This window comes from Perca flavescens, chromosome 6, assembly GCF_004354835.1.
Source record: "Perca flavescens isolate YP-PL-M2 chromosome 6, PFLA_1.0, whole genome shotgun sequence".
In the NCBI taxonomy this organism is placed as follows: domain Eukaryota; kingdom Metazoa; phylum Chordata; class Actinopteri; order Perciformes; family Percidae; genus Perca; species Perca flavescens.
The window spans coordinates 25,197,457-25,221,020 of NC_041336.1; the positions used below are offsets into that span (position 1 = coordinate 25,197,457).

Sequence of the window (23,564 nt, forward strand, 5' to 3'; positions counted from 1 at the left end):
CTTTATAGACAATCCATGACTAGCACAGAAGTCCAACAACAAACAACCACTCAGGTTTAGATCAGGGATGCCGTTCCTCCCAATCACGCCTCTCCATGTGTCTCCATCATTGCCCACGTGCACGTTGAAGTTCCCCACTGGAGCCCCATGCAGGACTTCATTCAAGGTCTCCAAGAAGGCCGAATATTCTGAGCTTTTGTTTGGTGCATAGGCACAAACAACAGTCAGAGTTTACCCCCCCCCCCACAACCCGCAGGCTTAGTCCACAGGGGTAAACTCCAACGTAGCGGCGCTCAGCCGGGGACTTGTGAGTATTGTATATTGTTCAATTTGACAAACAAGTCTGTAAATCGATACTGACGATATTCACTGCCACAAACAAATTAGCATTATCACACTTGGTGTTATTATTTTTATTATTTTTGGACAAATTTGATTACAGTAATTTTATTTAAAGTATTTTTTAAAAGGTGCCTCACTGTAATGTTTCTCTTTTATTGTTATGGTAGAAGATAGATGTAAATAAACAAATATGCATGAGACATAATGAAGGATTATGATGTGGAACATTCAGACACATACTGTATGCTTACAACATTACACACAGCTTATTGTATCAACTTAAAAAAAAAGTTCACTTCTATCACTTGCTTTGGAAAATAGACAAAAATAACAAACATACAAAAACATCTTTAAAAACAAGCAACTAGTATAATCACACCTGTTAAAAATAAACATGTTTAAACATTTAAAGTCTGTTACTAGTAATTTTAATCACTCACTACAGTGCTCACAGACAATGTATACTGAAACGATAAAGCAGCCCAAGAGGTAATAGTATGACTTAATGAAAAATAAGAATATGTAGGTAACTTTTATTTGTCTGTTTCAGACATGATAGTTGAATAGTTGAATGAATAATGTTTCGATAAATAGCTTTTGAATACATACCTGAAATTCTGATGGTGTTTTTGTACCTGACATCATGTAGCAGCCATTCAAAGCTTCTACTACTTGCTCGTTTACTTCTCAGTGCATATTCTACATGGCCGTAAAACAACCCTTGCTTTCACTTTCTGTGAATTTGCTCTGCCACCTTCATTACATTTAGATTGTAGAAGTATTGCTTACTATTTCCAACACTGCCCATCCCACAATTTTCTCTTACATTCCTGGATTGTCTTTGTCACCATCCACCCCTTCCTCTCCATTTGCTGCGGCATCCTTGGCTGAATTCTTGTCCATGTCTAGCTCTGCTCCATTTTCCACCTCATCATCGCCTCCACTGACCTCTCCGTTCACCTCTCTCTCATCTTCTCCTGAGTCCTTGGTAGCTCTCTCTTCTGTTTCTCTCACATCTTCTCCCTGGCTACGGCCGCTACTGCTACTTCTGCCGTTATCGTTCTCTTTTGTCTCGTTACCTGACGGAGTCTTCCCTGGGTCACTGCTGTTTTCTGTCTTTTTCTGTTCCTCCCCCATGTCTACATTGTTAACTTGTTCCTCACTGCTTCTCTCACCATTTTCACTGTCTTCATCTTGCTTCTCTTCTTCTGTATTTTTGTCTTGCTCATCTTTTTCACACTCAGAAGATGAATGGCTTCCATTCTCTTTACTCTCCTGGGTCTTATCAATGTTGCTACTACTGGACTCACTCTTAACATCCTCCTTACTTTCATCTGTGACCTCCTTCTTCACTTTTTCTTTTATTTCACTCTCCTTCTCTTCAGATCCTGCTGTTGCTTCTCCCTCTTTTTCATCATTTTCCTCGGCATTCTCCTCCATCTCTTCCCCTCCCTGTTTTTTGCCACTTGTATACTGGTTTTCATTCTTTTCTTCTTTGCTTGTGGAAGTGTCTGCTTCTGTGGTGTTTTCAGAAGCAACAGCCTCCTCCTTCTCTCCTGCCTTTTCACCATTTTCATCTTCAGCTTTTGCATCACCATCTGCAGGTTTCTGTAATGCAATAATTCCACAGAAACAATTTATAGCTCTAAATAATAACAATAATTCTCCCCATTTTCCTGAAAGAGAGTGACAGCGCTATTGAGTGTTGAGCACTTACAAATCCAAATGGAGCCAAAGCAAAACACTTTTGATGGCATGTCAATCAATATGCAACAAGTAATGGAGTAACACATTAGCTGGCACATGTGAATCAATCCAATTCATAACATTACATATGGGTGACATTTATAAGAATTCTGTATATCTTAAAGCAGGGTTAAAATAGTTGAAATAGAAATTGTGGGTCATGAATATGAAAATACAGTATATACTGTACATCTTCAAAACTAAAGCAAACTCAGTTAATATTGAATACATCATTCTCCTCATATTATGGGACAGGATGACATTGGACAAAGCACTGAACCCACGTAATTATGTTAGGAAAAGTACCTGCTGTGTGGCCCAATGAGAGGTCACATCAAACACAATGTATGTCTCTTTAAAAAGATGTAATTTCTTGCTCCCGTAATGGTCTATTACACGTGTCAAACTCAAGGCCTGCGGGACAAATCTGGCCCCTTGCAGATTTAGATCCGGCCCGTATATAAATTTGGGTTCACAATAAGTTTTGGCCCGCCTAGTTGTGCGCCAAACTGCAATTATATGACATTCAAAGCAGAGTCAGATTTGCTGACACTGAGACTCAGAGATTCCCCCAGAAGCAGAGAGAGAGTTTTCGTATTCAGGGTGTAAAACAGGTTGTTAAAAAAAAAAGTATCATTGTTTTGCTTGATTTGCTCTATGACGACTAAGGACCTCTTTTGATGACTTTTGTAGGGCTTCATGTCAACAAAAAATGCGACAAAAACAAATTTAAAAAAAGGTGACAAAACAAAAGCACATAAATAATAAACTCTACATGTCTGGCCCTTGGTGTGGTTCTTTTTTTTCAGTGTGGCCCTTAGTGAAAATGAGTTTGACACTGCTGGTCTATTATGTACAGTGCTGTACTGTATGTTCATACCTCATCGGCTGGCTGGTCTGGGGGGGTCTTGTCCTCAGTATCTCTATCATCATCTTTTGATTCCAGGTCATCTGGTAATAGAGAGAACATGCAGTTATATTAACTGAGCACACATATTGCAAATAACATCAGAGAAATGTGGGCTGATTTCACAGAAAAGTGTGCCTGTGATTTTGAAGCATGTTTCAGCGTGATATTATGACATATGCATTCCGTGATCAAAATGTGTGATATTGTGTCCTGAATGGGCTTGTTAGGCGCAATATAAGATGAAACTTAGTTATGGTTGTCATCCAGGTGTAAATACATCTACATATATTGGATTTTACACAGGCATAAACAAACGTTTCTTGGCCAAATCAGACAAAATAGAGACAGAGAGGTTATGCAATGGTATGAATTGCATCAAAGACATGAATAATATTTTGATTCAACATTCTGTTTTGTAGAAGCTCAACATGACTTAATGTAGCCGAATACAAAGTAACTCTGCACATTACAGCATTGCGTATGACTTTAACGTAAAACAATCCCAAATAGGCTTAATTCAGATTAATTTAATGCCACCCTCGTTATGTTACATTCTCATACCATTTATTTTGTCTGATCCTCTACTGTAATTTTACAGGCTTAATATAAGGAATATTGCTAACTACTTTTCAAGACCCTAAACCCAGTCAGAGCACATTACATCATTTCAGAAACCCATAAAACCTCTCCTATAAACAAGGGAGCTCTTATTCATCCTCCAGTAAGTGACTTGTTGAAATTATACATTGTGTATACCGCAGCTGTGTTTTCAGTCTTTAACAAAACACAGTTCAAGAGTGACATCTGGTGGTAAAGAAGAAAAACACCCAAGCCTATTTCAGGCAAGTAAACAACTTCCCCAGACAATGGAAGTGTGGCAGAGAGAGCCAGAAAACATGGTGATAAGGTGAGAAGATCCTTGTTAGTATTATCACCAACGCAGTAATCACCCTAATAATCCCTAAAGGTATAAAGGTAGATGTTGTTCTACTTTTACCACTGGCCAGCACACAAACGTTAAAGAGATTTATTCAGGTCCCCATCACCAGTGCCTTTTATCCCAGACACTGGCTTTCAACGTTAGGCACTCAAAATTGACTCAAAGGGAGAAATGGGCCCACCTTTTCTTTTTAATTTGAAGAATTAACTAGTTTAATCTGGAGAAGCTTTTTCAATTTCCTTTATTTTTTTCATCAAAGCCACAGCCAATAGTATTCTACCCAAGAACAAAACAAAATAAATCTGATGTAATAATAGTCAAGATTATAAGAACATATATTGCCCAGTTCCCCAGAGGAACCACCCGTCATAATTTACTGTCTAAACTGCATAGTGAGTCTGTGTTTTTCTGTGTAGGAAGACATCACACCACAACTTGATACCAGCTACACACCCATTTCTATTGAAGCAATCAGCTCAGCAAGGCAGATTTGTTGGAGTGCAAAATTAATAAATTTTTTTCTTCTTCAGGTTTTCATGTGAGCATGTGCATCAAAGGCCTTAAAGTAATTAACCCTAAACATCATAAGAGGGATACAACTATACGCTCTGATAAACAACATAATTACACACTTGTTTTGAAACACTGGATGAGACTGAAATTTCCAATCAGAAATAAGCGGCAAAATGAGTGGAGAAAAAAAAAGAAAAAAGAACAGAACAGTGTAATTAATGTCTTTAATATTAGTTCCCCTTTCTACACAACTTAAAGAAGAAAAATGACTTGGGTAGAGATTAGAAGAGTTTATGGAGACATTTAATGCATTTCAAATGCAAAACTGATTGAAGTTTAGCTATGGTGGGAGATGAAACGTTATGGTAATAATAACGGACCTCTTTAAGAATATTTTATGGAAATCGCCTGCATTCATTAACAGTGAGGGCCGAACGATTGCGTGTAAGCAGTAAGCAGCGGATGAGCCGCTACGACTCTAAATATCTTAGCGTGATTTGAGGACGAGGCACGGGCTCATGAAAATGCTAAATCAAATTAAACACAATATTTAGAATCTACCCTTCTTGCTCTTCATTAAATCCAGTAGATTTGGGTTCTGGTGTTGCAACTTGCTTGTGTGCAGTCTAATGTGTCAGTCTGTCTCTTTTTTTCCTTTCATAATCAGGCACACACACACACACACACACACACACACACACACACACACACACACACACACACACACACACACACACACACATTCCCTTATGTATTATTGGCACAAACTCAGACAGAGCCCACCCACACTTCAGGGGTAATGCTACATCTCATCCATCAGTGTGAGGTAAAACAAGAATGCAACAGTAAGTGTGTATAATTACTCATTATTATGAAAGGTAAAGTTATAAATGACTGTTGTTCCAGAGAAATGTAATAAAGCACAACTGAAGATGAAGTGATAGCTGATAGTAAACTACAATAACCTCCCACTTCTTAACAAGCAAACTTCATCTCTCTCTTTACAAGCACACACACACACACACACACACACACACACACACACACACACACACACACACACACACACACACACACACACACACACACACACACACACACACACAGTCTGCCTGACTGCTGCTTTTGATTGATTTTAGTTTTAGGGAACTGGTCTTGTAAAAAAGAAAATACAGGAGTTGTGATCTCCGTCTCTACACATTCAGCTGCATACAGTTGTGCAGCATTGCTTTGATCTGTGTTTCCATTTGATGTGCTCATCCAATTCTAGGAACCCTTACACACTTCAGTGTGCAGATCACACCAGGCAACATGATGTCAATTCTATTCCATAAAGTATCTATGGTTTATATTCATCAACTCAATTAATAAAAACAACATAATGTATTACAACAGAAACAACCACCAGTGGGACCCTGTGCTCAGATAAACCCTGAAATAGAATTGTCAACAGAACTTTTTTCCCCGATTCAAGTCCTAGCACAGTGTAAGCAAACAGGTGCATCGTTTAATTTCTTCCACAGGACAGGGATTGTTGCCAATCTTCTCTTTTTTTGTTGTAGCAATGAGTTTAAACTCCACAGGGAGCTGGGTGGTAAACAATGTGTGAATAAAGCTTTTATTTTGTTGGATAGAATATTTTCATCTTTGTCTCTTTTCATGAAAAGCCTGCTGACAAATGAGACAATTTTGATGTGCATTACTGCACATCAGTCTTTTCTTGAGTCCTCCACTGCAGAGTTGGAGTGGACAACCATGTCTTGCAGAGACTAGCAGGGTCTATTATAACCATGTCTTGCAGAGACTAGCAAGGTCTAATATCATGTTTAAAAGCTTCCCCACTACTCCTTGAAGAATTTATGAGTAAAATCCATACAGCACAAACAAGTTCTTGACTCCACAGGAAATCTGTAGCAGACCAGGGCATGAATCAGGGGAATTACAAATAGGTTTGTTGAGGAATATGTTGAGTTTAACAGCTGTGTAGTCACTACGTACGTAGTAGTAGTCACACTGGAGAAACCTTCAGTTAATGTTGCAAATCATTTATTCCAGCTGTTATGCAATTTTTCCAAGATGTTCTCAGTGCTGTGACACTTCTGGGAAAACTGAATAAAGCTTTTAGTCTGGAGACACTACTAGAAAACCAAATCAGCGAGGGTTTTCAGCTCAGAGAGAGTATTGGAAATGTCAAAAACAAAACCAAATAATGGGAAATGTTGCCTCTTTTGTATTTATTCCAATAATTGCACTATCCAGCATTTCCTGTGCAACTCGAATTGACCACCTAATATCCACAGTATAATCACAGCAGATTGTTTAATCAAGCCTCTCTCACCACAACTGTGTGTTTCTTGTTTTGGCTGTAGACGAGCATATTCTTTATTTTTCAAATTAATACCTAAATGGCAGAGGTTATAGTTCTAAATAAATGATAAAAATCACAGTTTCAATACACTGTATTTATGCTTATAAACCAATGGATGGGCAAATCCTTGGCATGGCCTCAACAAGCCAATTCTACTTAGCTCTGCAGTGTTAAATAAACACTTGACGTACTACTTTATGTACCGAAATCACTCCCAACAACACTCCCTGTTTATCCCCATACAGTACAGTCTATTGCTTATTTACACCCAGCTGATTTAACCCACTCAGCACATGGCTGAGTTATGGCAGGGTGTAAAACAACATGGGTATTAACTCTGAATGGTAATTATGAAATGTTGCCACTCAGCAACTGCGCTCCAGTCACTGGCCAGGGTCATGTTAAAACATTTAATGACTGTTTTGTTTTTTTCTCTTATGCATATACACAATCTATTTGAATGCAATTCAGAGGATTATGAGGCAAAATTAACCTGACGCACTATGGTTTGTTACACAGAACCATCCAAGAAGCTGTCATTGGTAACGGTTTGCAAAAGGGCAAGCACTTTTAAAAGAATACCTGGCCGAATTTACCATCTGTCTATTGCTACTGTTTTGAACAAACAGTCGCGGCTGTCACACACACCTAAACCACGCCGTAGCTGTCAGTAGCTCGTAGGGACTAAAATTCACATTTTCAATTCTCCTCTCTTCAATTTGACCTTTCTTTTTTAAATTTCCCAACTTTATGGAATTGCAATGCTAAATTGCTCAATGATTGAGCCTGGTGGAAACTGTGCTTTGGACCTAAACTATCATAAGTATATTTTTTCTGAACATCTTTAATGCACTAAAAACAGACACACTGGTCTTATATTGTGTGTGGAAAGGACATATACAATAGTAATGTAAATTATTTCTAGTGTATAACATCCTTTAATGTTTGTTTCCAAGATGCATCTGAATAAAAGTATTATGAGTGACTTTTATCTATAGTAGTGTGCAGCCCTGTGCTTAGATAGCTTTGACATTAAATCAGAAGAAAGCTTTGCTTAACAATGTTGCAGTCAGACAGGCACAGTAATATTCATAAAAAGTCATGGCTTCAGTTAAATATTTTAATAATTTATGGAGTTGTTCTCTCTCACTTTCCTTACAGTTGCTTGAAACCTTATCATCCAGTGTCTTCATCATATCAAATGTTTATTAGGTTGAATATTGGATTATTGAACGTAACTCACAGCACAAATATTTTAGGTCACTAAAATGGAGACTCAAAACAATAATTATGTCTTAGAACTTCAATTAACACAGGCAGAGCCCTCTGTGAACTAGAAGTCGTTAGAGTAGATCATCTAAAATCTACATGTATATCTCTTTGCACCCTGAACTGCATTATTTGGACAAAAACTGATAAGTGACAGACATGTGCAACATTTGAAAGTGTTTGTGCGACTGCATTATAACTGACAGTGATGAACACAAAGCACTTAGCTCTACCAACACAGCAACTTCCTAAGCCCAGCTCCAACACATGATGTCAATTTCAGATCTTCACACATGTATAATGTTTACTCTTGCCATTTAGGTTGAATGTCAAAGCTGTTTCAGGCTGATACAAACCCTGCAGATGCTCCTATCACAGCTACTCCAGATGTACGTCTACTAGCTAAACCTCGACAAAAATGCTAAAATGGGCAACGCAGGCTAGATTAAAAGTGACAGAAATTAAGAAAATTTGCGTCATTGAAAGTGTCACACGTCACCCTAAACCAATACTTTAGGTGCCACAGCCTGGACTGTTGTATGTCACAGCTGAAACACTTGTTAACAGATTAATGTGGCAGATTAGTACAGCTACCCTGCACTTTAATCCAGTAATCCTGCATCAAAGGGTCATGAAGCACCTTTTATTTTCTGCTGTGAAAAGGAAGAGATGAAAAGAGAGGAGGAAAGAAGGAGGGGATTGGGAAGGATGGCCGTGTTGCCTGAAATGTGACATGCGAGGGAGTGCAGATAAAAACAGTCACGCATATAACACACACATAAATACTTTTAACGCAGTGCTCAAAAACCACACTTTCTAAGAACTTGGCAAGGAAAAAAAACTTCCTTTAAAGGTTGCCATCTCTCATCCTTCTCTGCTGAGCCTCTTTACACAAGCGCATGATTTCAGACACACAGTCTCTTTGTGTCCACATCTCTTGCCTCCCAACTCTGTTTTGAACCTTATTTCACTTTGACAGGAATTATAGATACATATGCTAACAGGGCTAATTCCCCAAGGCAGCATCACATTTTATGACACCAGAGGCAGAAGGTTGATCTGGCTTGTGCCTGTGCAAAGGCACGCATAAACACACAGACACACTCACATATGCAGCCATCTTCGTTCCTCTCACATTCAACTTGCAAATAATGCCAAGCATGTTTCAATTTTGAGCTTTGGAAATAATCTTTTCTGAAAAAATCCCGCAATTTAAAAGTTCCATGACTTCAAATTAAAGTCCCTTCAAGGAAAATAATAGGAAAGGACATAATGTAGACCCATTGTGTGGCATGAATTTAATTGGCTCCTTCTACATTAAAGGATGCAGCCTTGTACATAAAATGAGGCAAATAGCTTCTCAGAACATAAGGTTTTGTGTAAAGTGGATGTCTTTGAATGTTTTAATAGAAGCCTGGGCAGAATTACCTGGATTATTTGAAACTCATCTTCTCCAGATTTAGAGATTTGAAACAAAAGGCAAGATGAACCTGAGACATTATTAAGACTGTACAAGTGAGATACAAAAGTGCTCTGTCTGTGTTTGTATGTGAAGGAGCACAGGTGCAAGGCCTTAGGGTGTGTGTCTCCAAATTTTCGCTGTTGTAAAATCTGCTATTAACTGGTACTGCTTTTAGTTGTTTTGAACCATTTCTTTTTAACCATATTGCTGTTTTCCAGGCTGCTGAGAGTGTGTGGACTAAATAGCTTCCAAAAGAATCCACATAGCAACTACACCTGAAAATGTGTTCAGTATCAATAATCAGTAGACCCCCTTCTCCTTTTATTGTGCTTTCCCTCTCACTTTGGCTTTCCTCTCTCTCCTCTTGTCCATACATTTCTATCTGCCCCTCCTTCTTGAAGTGCAAGGCTCTTTTGTTGATTTTCGGAGCAGCAATTTGGCCCCAGCGAGGGGCAGAGGCAAGTAAAATTCTGCTTTGATGACTCTAAATGGGCAGATTATCCAAATGAAAGGCAATTATACAAACCCCACCCATGCCTCTAACCTTCAATATCTCTGCCTTTTTTCTCCAACACAATGCTCATGCTCCACCATCTCACGCTATTCATCATACTCCCTATTCGATTCCTACTGTACTATTTTTTCTCTCTTCACTTCTCTTCTCCTCATAATGTCCTTCTGCTTTCATCAATCTCAACCTTTTATTTCCTCTTCTTTAACCTTCTCTTTTGTCCTCTCTTCTCTTTACATCCTGTCTCCCCTAACATGCCAAAACACACGATTTCCTATTTCTAATATATTTGATTCTTCTTTCTTTTCCCATTCCTGCTGCTTCACATTTTACTTCTTCTCTTCTCTACTTTTTTCAAGAGAGCCATTAACTGAACTGGTCACAAAGGGCCTTTCAGAAAGAGAACACTGATGAGGACATCATATTTCTATTTTGAGGTTAGCAACAACTGCTGATTGGTCATAAACAACCTGAACACTGGCCAAATTAGACCAATAATTTACTCAATTTAAAAGGGCCATAAAGTATAACTATGCTGGGTGAAGCGTACGACAGGCAATGTGTCTTGTTGGTTAAGTCTTTTAAGCCGAATGTCTTTGTTATAGTGAGTTCAAATTCATTCTGTGACCTTTGCTGCATGAGTTGTCACACTGCCTCCCCCTTGTCTTTGCTGTCACTCACCACAGTGCTCACTCTAATGAAGCAGAAAAGTCAGAAGCTTTGCAATACACCAGACAGAAACTGCTGGAGTTCTCCTCAGTCTGGCTCCCTGCAGCTGATAGACAGTGAATAATGGGGACTGGCGTACCAACACACACACACACACACACACACACACACACACACACACACACACACACACAAAAACTAACTTCCCTGTCACAACAGTGTCGGCACAGAACAGAGGGAGAATCTCGAGTTACGGGGTCACTCTGTCTCATTTGTCTTTTTTCTTCCCTCTCTCTCTATTGTTTGGTTGTTTCAAAGCCGTTTAGTGTGTGCATCTCTTTTTCTCCCCCCCCCCTCCCTATCTCACAAATACATTGATAATGACATGACACCTTCATAATAATCTTTTGTTTTCATTCCAATGTTCCTGCACACCAGAGATCTGAAGTGTAGGTTTCATGCTGTGTTCTTTCCACAGCCTCTGCCAGGCAGCTAACCTTTTGGCTGCATTCCTTTTGGCACCAGATTGGGATGTGTTTACCTCATACCCAGCCGGGGCAGGGTTTCCCGAAGGGATGATACCTCCAAAAACACCTCTGTGCGGCTGTAAATCACTAAATAAAGTTGGTATGAACACTGTGTCCCTATTGAAAAGCTAAACTGGACAAACATGACCACAAGACTAAACGTAGTAGGTAATGGGTACACAAGTAATTTGTTGTTGGTAAGCCAATGGACAGCTATGATTTCAGTTCTTGTATGCTTTTGAGAAGGCAAATGCACAAATAACATTTCAGCATTGTTTTCCTTAGGGTGAGAGGAAAAAGACAAAAAGAGTAAAGAAACGTGTGGGAAACCTTAACCTGCTGTATCTTACAAAAGGTCTGTTCAGCACCATGGACAGAGACACAGAGACAGACTCAATGCCGTGCAGAGACTGCATTACATACTGTACACTACACCTACTAAGCCAGACAAATAAAGAGCATTTAAGAAAGCATTTAAGAAAGACTGAATAGGTCAAACAGTGAAGGGTGCATGAGAATGTAATATGGTCTCCAAGCCATTCAAACGATCTTTTCTAATGCCTGATCTTGTTTTCTGAGCTGCCTGTCTGTTAATTTAATCTTTGGCCAATGTCACCCAAGGGGACCAATAATGCTACATGGTATTCTCTGCCTGTAATACGACTTGCCACACAATCTGATGCACAGAGGATTTTAAGGGGGACATTACAGGTTTCAAATGCACACACACACACACACACACACACACACACACACACACACACACACACACACACACACACACACACACACACACACACACACACACACACACATTCCTCATCCCTTTTGATGCAAAATGCCAGCTCCCCTGAACCACAGACACAATTCTCCACGCTCCTTTGGGCTTCTGCTGTCAAGTCTCCTGCCAGAGGAGCAAACAGGCAACATCTATCATGAGCCACAAGATGACGTAATGGTGGTTCATACCGCAGTAGGAGTTATAATAAGGTCAGCAGCAGTCTGCAGACAATCTAAATCCCTTTTACTGTAAAATTCCCTGTCACAATGTTATATATAATGTATAAGAAAAACAGCTGTTAGGGTCACAGAGCAACAAAACATCTTATTGTTCAGATGAGGGCCACCTGCCAATAAGCACAAAAGCAAAAACTGGAGTTTCTGCAGGACATAATCTACTGATCATAAGCCCAGAAGATGGCGTAATGTGTTTCTCGTAATATAAGGTAATGTCATCATGCTAGACCTACTTTCAATACATCTTGCTATACAGTATTTCTTATTGCAGAGCAACAGTGCCACTATGTGGGCATTTAAGAATGCAGCAGGTTACATAAGCTTTCAAAGGCCATGCATTACATCATATATCTGTATATTGTATTATTCTTACTGTATATAAGCCTAGTTTGTGCACACGTTCATGGAAATTATTCATGGCAAAGACAATTCAGACAGTGATATTAAAAGGCCAGGCAGCACTTATAGCATGTGACATTCTTGTGAGAAGTGTCCTTAAGACAGACATTCATCATCTTGATTGCACAAGCACATGCAACCACACATGTAAGCATACACCCATGTGGTTATTTACTATATCATGGCTTTATAAGAAGAAACACACACTCTCTCCCACTTTAAATAGCACATGTGGACAAATATTAACATACAATTCACAAACTATTATATCCGTATGTGCGGTTAGTGCATTTTTAATATATAACATAGATATATTCATATACTAATATAAAAGACTTCTAAATCAATTGAATAATATAAGAATAGTACTGAACCAAAAAACCCACTTGTAGAAGCTACAATACTCCAAAGATACAGCCACATTGTATTTGCCAGTTTGTATTATCAGTTATGTAAACATATTGCACTCCTATCTAGGGATGGGCATGATTACTCGATGATCGATAATTGATTATTAAAAATTTCGTTGATCACGTTCATTTGTTATCGATTAAACTAATGCTGGTTGCGTTGCGTAGTGTGAGTCTTGAAGCAATGAAATACATTTCACAGTGTGGCAGCAATTAAACATTTTACCACCCGGGGGCAATATTTGACTCCATACTCAGTTACCTGGCTGCGAATTTCCATTTTGATTTCAAAAGTAATCATGAAGAGCACACGGCGCAGTGTGGCGTGGGACCATTTTGATTTTTTTTTTTTTGCCGTTTATAAGTACAACACGGCCACGACTCAAATGATGTAGCCTACAACTAAACAAAGTGCATCCGACCCTGGTTAATGTTGGTGGCGGCCACGGTGCATCCTGCTCTGTCTCAACCTAGGTAGCATAAACTCGGCATTAGCACAGAGGAGCTGCGATGCACAACGAGCAGAGAAAATTACCCAAGGGATCTGCAAGTTCATTGAGGTGGATATTGGAACTAGCATATCACATTTCGTCACAAAGTACCATCACCAGACTGGTAGAAACTCACTACGAAGAACGGAATAAGGTTCCCCGGGCTGGCCAAGTTAGCGCGGAGGTACCTGTGCATCCCAGCAACGCTGTTTTCGGCGGCTGGACTAACGGTCACCAGGTAGCGGTCGCGTCTGACCCCAGATCATGTCAACATTCTTAACTTTCTCAACAAAAATCAGTAGACTGGTGCTGAAGTTGTATGTGAGTTAGCCTACTTGTTATTTTTTATTAGGCTTTGTCCGTGCCTTGGATAGTTTTGAGTTACATTTTGACAAAACCTGTCAGATCTAAGTATTATTATGTTTTTGGTTAAGTTATTTAACATGATTGTTTTTATTTATTATTTTGGAACAAACGAGGGTCTCTGTTTAAGAATGCCGGCTCGCAGCTGCAGGTTCTGCTGCTTCAGAGCACCGCAGCGCATATATCTATAATCTATATCTATAACCTCCTTAAATAAATAATGAATTTTAATATAAAAACATTAATGATTAATCGAGAGTCGATCGTTAATTCTCCCGACGATCGACTGAGAAAATGTAATCGAATGCCCATCCCTACTCCTATCCATACTGTTCTATTTGTTTCTGCATTACCATTGTCAGAGTTGCCGAGAGCCATGCTTTGTCCACTCCTCCTCTTCCTGAGGGCCTTGAGTTTGGCCTGAGAGATCTCTCTGACGATAGAGGATATGTGCTCCTTGTTGCGGCCATTGTGGCCTGGAGGAGAGGCCTTGGAGTCTCCATCTCCGCTATCACTGCATCGAATTATAGATGTACCCTGGACAACAAACAACTCTATTTCAGTACAAAATGTACAAAATATATATATATATATACACACACGCATACATATTTATACAAATAAAACACACACACACACACACTCATATATTTTTATATATATATATATATATATATATATATATATATATATATATATATATATAAAAATTCACTGCTGCTGTTTGTCTAAAGTTCATGACCGGCAACCCAAGAGTTCGGTCAACAATCTTTAATAATGTGCCACGGGAGTAAAGGCAGATGTGTACATTGGACCGCAGGGATAGGACCTCTTCCTTCCCCACAAGGCCAAAGTGATAAACAGCAGCTGGTATTATGATTTTTTTTTTTTTTTTACAGCCGTCATCCAGAACAGCAGATGTGTAAGTGTGCAACATGGTACCCACAGCTGCAGTGGGTAGAAGGCAAAAACAATGCCAGAATTTGAAGTAGAGTGAGACTGCAGCTCTCCCTCTCTGTCGCAAGGAAAATACATACCCAGAACAGCCTACAGGAACGCTCTCTGTCTCTGATATTACCTGTGATTAACCAGGTCTCCTATCACGGCAAGATTATCTAAAGCCTGAAAACAGAGCCAAGAGGAAGTGCAGAAGTCTAGTCTTTTCTTAGACCACTTAAATTACAATATGATAAATGATTATTATGGAATTTTTGGCCAACTACGCCAAAAATCAAGTGCCTACCGCAGCTTTAAAGAGCTGGAAAAATGAGAACTGTGTTAACTAACTATTCAAACAACAACGCCAAATAATTGTTGAACAAGGCTGAGTTTTAACATTTGAACACTTATTGCTAAGCTAAATGTTTCATCCATCTACCCATTCCTCATTGAATTAACTCAAAGCAAAAAAAACATACAGAAAATCTAATACTTTCCTCTATTTGGTGTATGTTTGAGAATGCTGTGCTAATTATTTTTATGCATGTTGGGTTATGTAAGGAATGTATGGGACATCAGCTATGAAAATATTTGATTTCTTATTTCCAATTTCAAAATAAAACTAAATAATTAAAACAATGAATGTGAAAGGCACGTGAAATTCTTACATTTCCATTTTGCCTGGAGAATCTGTAGATAGGCGGTAGAGAGTAAGCTTTCATTCTGTAAACAAAACAGACACAAATAATTGTATTGAAAAGTTGGAGGTTTAAACACTGTGCTGTTTGATATTTGATTAATACGTAATATACATACCTTAATATAATATGGAAGACTTGTTAAATATAGCATGTTTAAGAAGCTGTAGCTTTGTGTATGTGCATGTGAAATGGTAGATATAGCACATTTTCTCTCTGATTTTGTTCATTTCTACAGTGTAAAAATTATTCAAACATTGCAATAGGAAAGGCAACACTTTTATTCACATGCAGCAAGGTATCCATCCTTAAAATAATATCTGGAGCTAAGCGATGCAGGTTTCAGATGATTGGAAAGCAGATATTATCCCCAGGGGAGTAATTAGTTGCCACACAGGAACACAGAAAAAAACACAAACTGAACGGTCTCCAAGAACCGTCCCTGGTAGCCATAGTACTACATTTTTACATTTACACAACTCTTCACAGAGGACAGAGGAATCTACGTACTGATGGATACTAAAAATGTGCATCATTGGCCAATGCTGTTAGTGTAAATGAATAACTTCAGGTACCTTGCTCAATAAAAAAAAATGTAAGTGAAGACATAAGCACAATTTGCATCTATGCTAGTTTTACGTAGGATCTACCTACATGCAACATTTCAAACAAATGTATCAGTTTGCGCAATGTCAAGGTTTTATCTGTATTGAGAAAATTCCAGAGCCATAAAGGCACAAGCTATTATGGTATTATTTTTGCACTGGTTGTGCTATACAGGGAAGGACAAAAAAGAATGCCTTTCTGAATTCTAATAGTTAGTGACAATGTATTATTGATGTTTCTGTAGCATATATAAGTTTTTTTGGGGTTGCTGAACCCTAAGCCCTACTGGTGTGTTTCATGTTTTGGATTTAATTTGTTAGTCCCCTCCCCAAGCTTATTGTCCTCCAGGTAATGAATTGCAGTCTCATACCACATGGGACCAGACAGACTTAGGGTTTTGTAAAAGCTGTCTCGGCACATCAAGCCCAACTAACCCCTGCTGCTGTGTAGTGAAAGCTGCAGCCAGTACACCAGTGTATCTATAGCAGTATTTCATACCAGCAGCGCAAGCCAGGGAGTGAAAGTGAGTTAAGTATTTGCAGATGTGGCTTACCCATTCACCCTCCTTGTCATTCTTGGTTTGGTGAAGAGAAGATCACTGTAGGGCAGCTTCTTAAACCTTTCTCTTCCCACAGCCACATACAGCTGACCACCCTCCAGCTGATTTCCATCAGTCACCTGGTGGCCTTCATAGGTGTAGAGACTAGAAAACAGACACAAAGTCAAAAGCCCCCATGGTTTCCATCATGTGTTTACCAGTTTGTCAAGATGCACTTGAGTTGCAGAGTATCCTCCAATAATCATGTGGTCATTTATTAAGACAGTCACATTAACAAGCACACACTGTGTTTATATACCACCAGAGCAAAGTCCATGTTAACAATGGCAACTTAAAGCAGTTTTTCTTCATTGATATGCATATGTCTACAACAGTGCAAACAAGTGCTAAAAAAATCTGTTCTTGAGTTATTTTGTTAACAAGTAAAGACAGTATATGTGAAGTGCAAGCATTTTAGTTTTTAGCTGTACCTTCGGACACCCCCCAGGACTTTCAAACCCATCTTCTCTGTGATCATCTCTAGTATTCTGTCAAACTGGCCGAGCATCCTCTGGTGGACCAACAGCCTCATTGCAGGGTCCAAGACATCGCCATTTGCTACCACACTAAGTAGAGAAAAAACACACGGTTAAAACAAACAATGACACAGCCTTGTTTCCCTCGTCGAGTATATCGCTCTGAGAAAATCAAAACAGCATGAAATGCTTCATGTCAAGCAGGGCAAATTGAACTTACAATATTGTGCACGGCTCCTTGATGGGTTTCAGGAATCGAGCTGACACAGTGATTCGATTCGGTGGCAGTGGTCTGGCCTGGAAAAGAGGGATACAAAGAGTAAAATATATGTCAAATATACAGCTGCTCAAAGATCATTAAAGATGATCTGGCACACAGATTGCCTACATCTGGTATAGGCAATGAAGCTAAAAGTACATAGAGAAATGCCTATCACCATATAAACACACATATAAGTATATTCTGGGTCCTGATAACAGGTAACCTAAGCATGCTTTGAAAGCTTGTTAGCAGATCAGTGTGTCCAGTTGGGATTTAAAGACAGCTCTTGTTTCCCAGTGGAGACTCAAAACAACAGACCTGTGCAAACTTTAGGGACTTTTGCTTTAGGGACCAATGCTTACACTGGGATCAATATTTATTTCTAGTTGGTAAGGACAACATTTAAGCTCCTAAATATAGCTGTCCATGTCAGGGCAGTCAACAGGGCTAAAACTGTAAATCCTCTAGAGCAGAGATCTTCAACAGGGGATCCGGGACCCCTAGGGGGGTCCTCAGAGTCACTGCAAGGGGGCCTCCAAATTATTGTTAATTTTTAAAACTTTCTTTAAAAACTATGCAACTTAATTTTATACAATATTAGTAGTAGGGGGTCCCTGCTCCGTCTCTCCTTCAGTTAAGGGGTCCTCTATTTAAAAAACGTTGAAGACCCCTGCTCTAGTGCCAGAACTGCTTGAAGAATCAGAGCCACCAATAGTGGCAACAGCTTGATGTAGCACCATGTGTTAATTGTAGACAATAATATGTTTATCTGTTTAAAAATCCATACACGTTTTTTCTCCGTTTGCTGTGAGAGATTTCAATACATGGTACAAAAAACACTTTGTGAAATAAAAAGCTTTTACCCCTGACGGAAAGGAGAAAGAGTTATTGTACACACTAAAATATTCTGTCTCTCATCTCTGTGACAGCAAAAGACTGAGCCCTCTCTGTAATCCTTTGAGGTTGTGGGGTTGCAAAGAGTGAGCACTGCAGGTCCTGTCCCATAACACCAGGTAACCCACTGTGACTCTAGGACTAAGATTTGGATCCTCTGAGAGAGAAACAAAGAGAGAGATAAGGAAGGAGGTATATTAAAAGTCTTCTGGGGGCCTGTGTGTGCACCCTGGCAACAGAGATGTGAAGTCCAGGAGTAGATTTCAAAAACTTACTTTATAAGAACAAAGTGTGAGACATATACAGAGGTATACCAGTAACAAAGGCATGAGGCCAGGGCACAGACACTAACTGCATAAAATACTATGGTGAGGTTCTTAAAACACAGAAGATGATTAATCACTAACAAAATGCATTTTTATTTACATAATTGCCAAAATAATCAATAATGCTTGATAGAAAAATGCAATGAACTAGTAGAAACCTCATAACCAATCCAAGCCTGGAACAAACAAGCAAGCAAGGCGAGGCATGGATCACTCGCTAGGGAGCCATTAAAAGCACTAGATTTGGCGCATGATCTTTGATTGCTCTTTTTAGTACCTATGTACACACGTTTGGCAAAAAGCATCATGTTTTACTGTTAGTGCTAAGCAGGGATGTTACAATGCTGCTTATACACTTTACTAAATCACACACTCACTCGATTCCATCTAGAGAGTGCAGATGCTAGATGCAGCTAAAATAATAAGTGCTAATTTATGAAGGATTTTGTGTATAATAAGGTACTACATCACCTATTCTCATTTCACCTAAACACTAAATTAATCTACCAGCATCAGTGTTTACTGTAACCTGTAAGTGACTTGAAGTGTAGTCAACTGGAGTACATTTTCAGGATAAAAGCTGACATTTGGCACGTTCATCTTTTTGTAAGATTAATGTATTTTGTACATTGTCCCTGACAAATAAACTAATACAATTAAAAAAAAAAAAGTATTCTCACATTTACATTTCTAATTAATGGCATGAAATAATATTAATTAATTTATGAGTTAAAAATACATACCGCTGTTAAAAATCAGGGTGCTGAGTCTAACTTCACTTTATGTTTTGTCTGTAGTTCTGTAGCTCATCAAATCTCTTCGCTTAGGGAAACAACATACTTCGATCTAGCAAGCCACACGCTAAAAATGCTAAGTTTTGAATAAAATATGGATCATGCAATAGGGCAGGCAGTTACTCTCTAACTGGGATGTTTTGGAGTGATGGCTGTGGAGGAAAGTCACACGGCGTTACACTGATAAGAGCAAATTACATTTAACCATGTATCCAGCTAATTTAAATAGCTCACAATACTGTATTGTGTGCACAGTTAACTTAATTTAATATTCTATGTGGCGTTTTCTTTTCCGGGGTGCAAATGTTCCACTAAAAACAAGACCATTCCCAAGACCATTTTGCAGAGCCACAGTCACTAAACCGGAGCTTAGCGCCGGCCAAGACAATTGTTATTGGTTTAAACTAAGAAATGCGAACGTCCCAGAGCAATTTTTATTACCCTTATTATCCCACAATGTATCTGGGGTGTAGCCAGACCTTACTCCACAGCGCAGTGGAGATAGGGCTGGCAATGCGAGACTACTTGAAGTGGGTCCTCTCAATTGTACGTAATCAAACATAGTGCAATAAAGAAGCACATTTCAAGGTAAATGGAAATTTAAGAACAATAGAAAATCGAGTAGAAGCAAAAAAAATAAGCATTTCTTTATAGCAGGGACTAGTGTCAGAAGCTGGGTTAATAATATGCCACATACAGAATAGTATATCTGAAGCAGTAACCTTCCTATAATTAGCCCTTCCCATAATGCTCCAAAATCAATAAGGACAAGAAACAAACTTGCCAACCATCCAGCCGGCTAAGAGTTCTCATCATTAATTGACACAATCGGGCAGGTTAAGTGGGGGAGTGAAGGGGAAGCAGGGTCCTTGTAAACTAAATTGGCTCTTCTTATGCTCGCCACGTAATCACAGCAGCAACAACAAGCCCTTGAGGTTACCTGTGATGAATGAGCTTACAGCGGGTGATAAGACAAAATCAAGACCACAGAGAGCAGTTGCTGATTCACTTTGTATGATTAACATGTTACCGTGAAGAACAGCAGGGCACACACAGCCAATGCTGTCTGTGGCCAGAGACAAAGTCAAAGATAGAAATGGGCTGCACACTTGTAGTACAGAGTACCCTGACAAATCAGCATGTCAAACTGTTGCACACATGTATATGTTGCCATGTTGTCATCATAACAACATGAATGGGGTTAATATGGTTTGGTAATGGGTGCTAGTACACACATCTGTGCCTTCCCTAGAATACTGTAAATGCTATTATGAAAAACATAACTCATTTGGAAAGATGACCTGAAGTTGACTTTTAAAACAGAAACAATACACCCTTGAACTAGCTGCTATTTTGCCTGTGACTTCATAGCTGGTGATTAAAGATGCATTGAAAAGGAGGGATGATTATGATCCATAAATCAATAATGCATGGCCACTGAGACCACAACAAAGTGATTCTTCACAGTAAACAATAGAGAGAAATGCTAAACATAACACCTTGTTTAAATGATCTTTCTAAAAACCTTCACACTGTGGGTGGGGGCAGGAGGGCAGAGGTGAATCCTCATGTATCTTGCATTTAGTCGCAGTTTCAAATGTTGTAAAGTTGGATTGAGTGAGAAGGCTGTAACTGAAACCCTCACCGTTGATGGGTTTCATTAATCTCTAGAAGGTATTACTTAAACATTTCACTAGGAAACACAGTTCCTACATTGCAATTCATATTTGATCTGGATTCTGGATGAATTCATTTTCATAAAGCTGGGGTCAAGACTTAAAGCTAATCCACACATGTAAACACACCGCTATTCCCTACAGCTATTGCACTACTTTCCTTACGACATTTTACTGCATTCAACATGAACTTGCCTTTCTAGACTGACTAAACACACAAATGACTTTCTACCTAAATGAAAGAAGGCATTTTTACTTTAGCAGAACTTTGGCTTTACCTGCATCGGAAGAGTCTGCATCATCCTCTTCCTTCTCGAGCCTATCTGTAGGTAACTACAGACAAAACATAAAGTGAAGTTAAACTCAGCACCCTGATTTTTAACAGCGGTATGTATTTTTAACTCATAAATTAATTAATATTATTTCATGCAATTAATTAGAAATGTAAATATGAGAATACTTTTCCTTGCTGCTATCTGTGCTACTAAAACATGGTTTAACATAATATAACTCTTATTTTATTAATAGTCAGTGTGTAGCCCCACATTATGCATACTAAATAAAAAACATTATTAAAAAGGTTAGTTGGAGAATTATTTGTGAATCTCTTGAATTAAATCAGATTTTCCCCACAATTACTCTGGGTATTAAAGCAACAACTGAATGGTATGCAGTGAAAGGACAACAGGATTATGACTATGGAAGCGCATATGTTCTACTAGTTATGCAGCGGATAACATACACAGTACCCACACCTTTACCTGGCATTAAAAAAAACTATGTCAAGGAGCATGGTGACAGTACACAAAAGTCATGGCCCCAAATACCTTCGCACTTAACTTCGTCAACCCCTACATTCTATGACTAACTCACTGCACAAATCTCATTATCTGCAGTATAAGTCCACTTATTTTTAGGTCAGAGCAGAGCACACTTCTCTGCAGTGCTGACTTCTTCTGTTTTCGTGCTGTGACTTAGCATTGTGCAAAACTGTTGAGTCACATAAACTTTAAGACCATAACTGAGTCAACAGCTCTGATGCTCAGTGACATATTGATTTTTACATTGACCACATTGTCACTGACTGTGGAATTCAGTTAGTGTGTGCCGTGTTTGACAACTAGGCCTAATATTTGAATTAGGATACTTACTATTAGCAGTAATTACAACTGACCAGCATGCCATCCTGCAGGCAATACGCCTACTGCAGTAGATGGGTTAAACCTGGTCAGCCACAGTATGAATGTAAAACTGTAACCGTACTGATATTCTTCAGGCTAATTTACTGTGAAAAAAAACAACAATTTGAAAGTAGTAATTTGTCAAACGTAAGTCAAGTCTTACTCCATTCTTTTGAATCTCTCCCTCCCAGCAGCGACGTACTGCTCCCCGCTCTGCAGGCTCTCCAAGCAGTCCACCTTGTGGCCTCCTCTCGGTGTGTAGATGTTTCTCACCGCTCCAAATGGGGCTTTTATCCCGCCGGTCACCTCTCTCAGCAAAGTCTCAAAGTTGGACACCCTCTTTTGGTTTATTACAATCCGGCGAGCGTCGTAGTAAGGGTCGCCGTTTCGGTACATGAAAATGTTCTTCACCACCGGCTGTGACAGAAAGTTTGGCTTCTCAGAGCCCATGGTTGTGCGTGAAAGCAAGCAAGCTGGCACGCGACAGAGAGAGAGAGAGAGAGAGAGATCTTTGTTATAAACTTACAGCAGCTTGACCCCAATTGCGAGATAAAGGCTTATAGGCCATTATAATAACATTAGAGCTGGTCCATCCTGGCCAAATGTTTAGGGTTGAGTGGGGATAAACGAAGTGGACAGTTTGGACACAGAAGCGTTCAGGGCGAAAGGCGACGAGCTCCCGGGTTAAAGATGAGGTTACTGAATAAAACATATGAGCGCATGCATCAATTCTGTTGATATTCCCCGGCGTTATGTCAACGCTCCATACATTTAGCAGAATCTCAATCCGTTACAGAGGGAACGGCGCAGAGTTCGCTTCGCGTGCACCGCTACGCAACAAGTGATGGTTTGGCCAAACGAGTCTCTGTAGTTTCCCCAGGATGTATGCTGGGAGCTGCATCGTGGGAGCTCATCTGTTGGGACGTATCCATGGGAACGCGCCGCTGTTTTCTCACCGCTTACCAGGGACTTCTCACAGCCGTAATGAACAGGGAGTCAATCATTAATTAAGTGATAAGTGACAACAGGCTTATTTAATAAAATGCGCACTGTCAGTGTAGGACACAAAGACGCATGAAGAGCGCTGTGAGCAGAGGAAAAAAAAAAAAGTAGAAACAATTGTTAGACTTAGACGATGCAATGCAAAACCCTCCAACAGCCATGTGAGAAAGTTAAT

General features: G+C 39.3%; 1 protein-coding gene across 1 annotated transcript in view; it reads right to left on the bottom strand.

Annotated features, from left to right (window-relative positions):
- Positions 1 to 550: 550 nt before the first annotated feature.
- The window catches only part of LOC114557645 (doublecortin domain-containing protein 2), a 28,796-nt gene continuing 5,782 nt past the window's right edge, over positions 551 to 23,564 (bottom strand). Inside the window, exons 2-10 of the mRNA XM_028581228.1 lie at positions 22,551 to 22,860; positions 21,485 to 21,539; positions 17,475 to 17,551; positions 17,210 to 17,344; positions 16,734 to 16,883; positions 15,545 to 15,599; positions 14,291 to 14,474; positions 2,969 to 3,039; positions 551 to 1,950 (exon numbers count right to left, since the gene is read on the bottom strand). Coding sequence (XP_028437029.1) covers positions 1,165 to 1,950; positions 2,969 to 3,039; positions 14,291 to 14,474; positions 15,545 to 15,599; positions 16,734 to 16,883; positions 17,210 to 17,344; positions 17,475 to 17,551; positions 21,485 to 21,539; positions 22,551 to 22,837 — 1,800 coding nt within the window. The 5' untranslated portion in view covers positions 22,838 to 22,860 and the 3' untranslated portion in view covers positions 551 to 1,164. The remainder of the gene's footprint in view (positions 1,951 to 2,968; positions 3,040 to 14,290; positions 14,475 to 15,544; positions 15,600 to 16,733; positions 16,884 to 17,209; positions 17,345 to 17,474; positions 17,552 to 21,484; positions 21,540 to 22,550; positions 22,861 to 23,564) is intronic.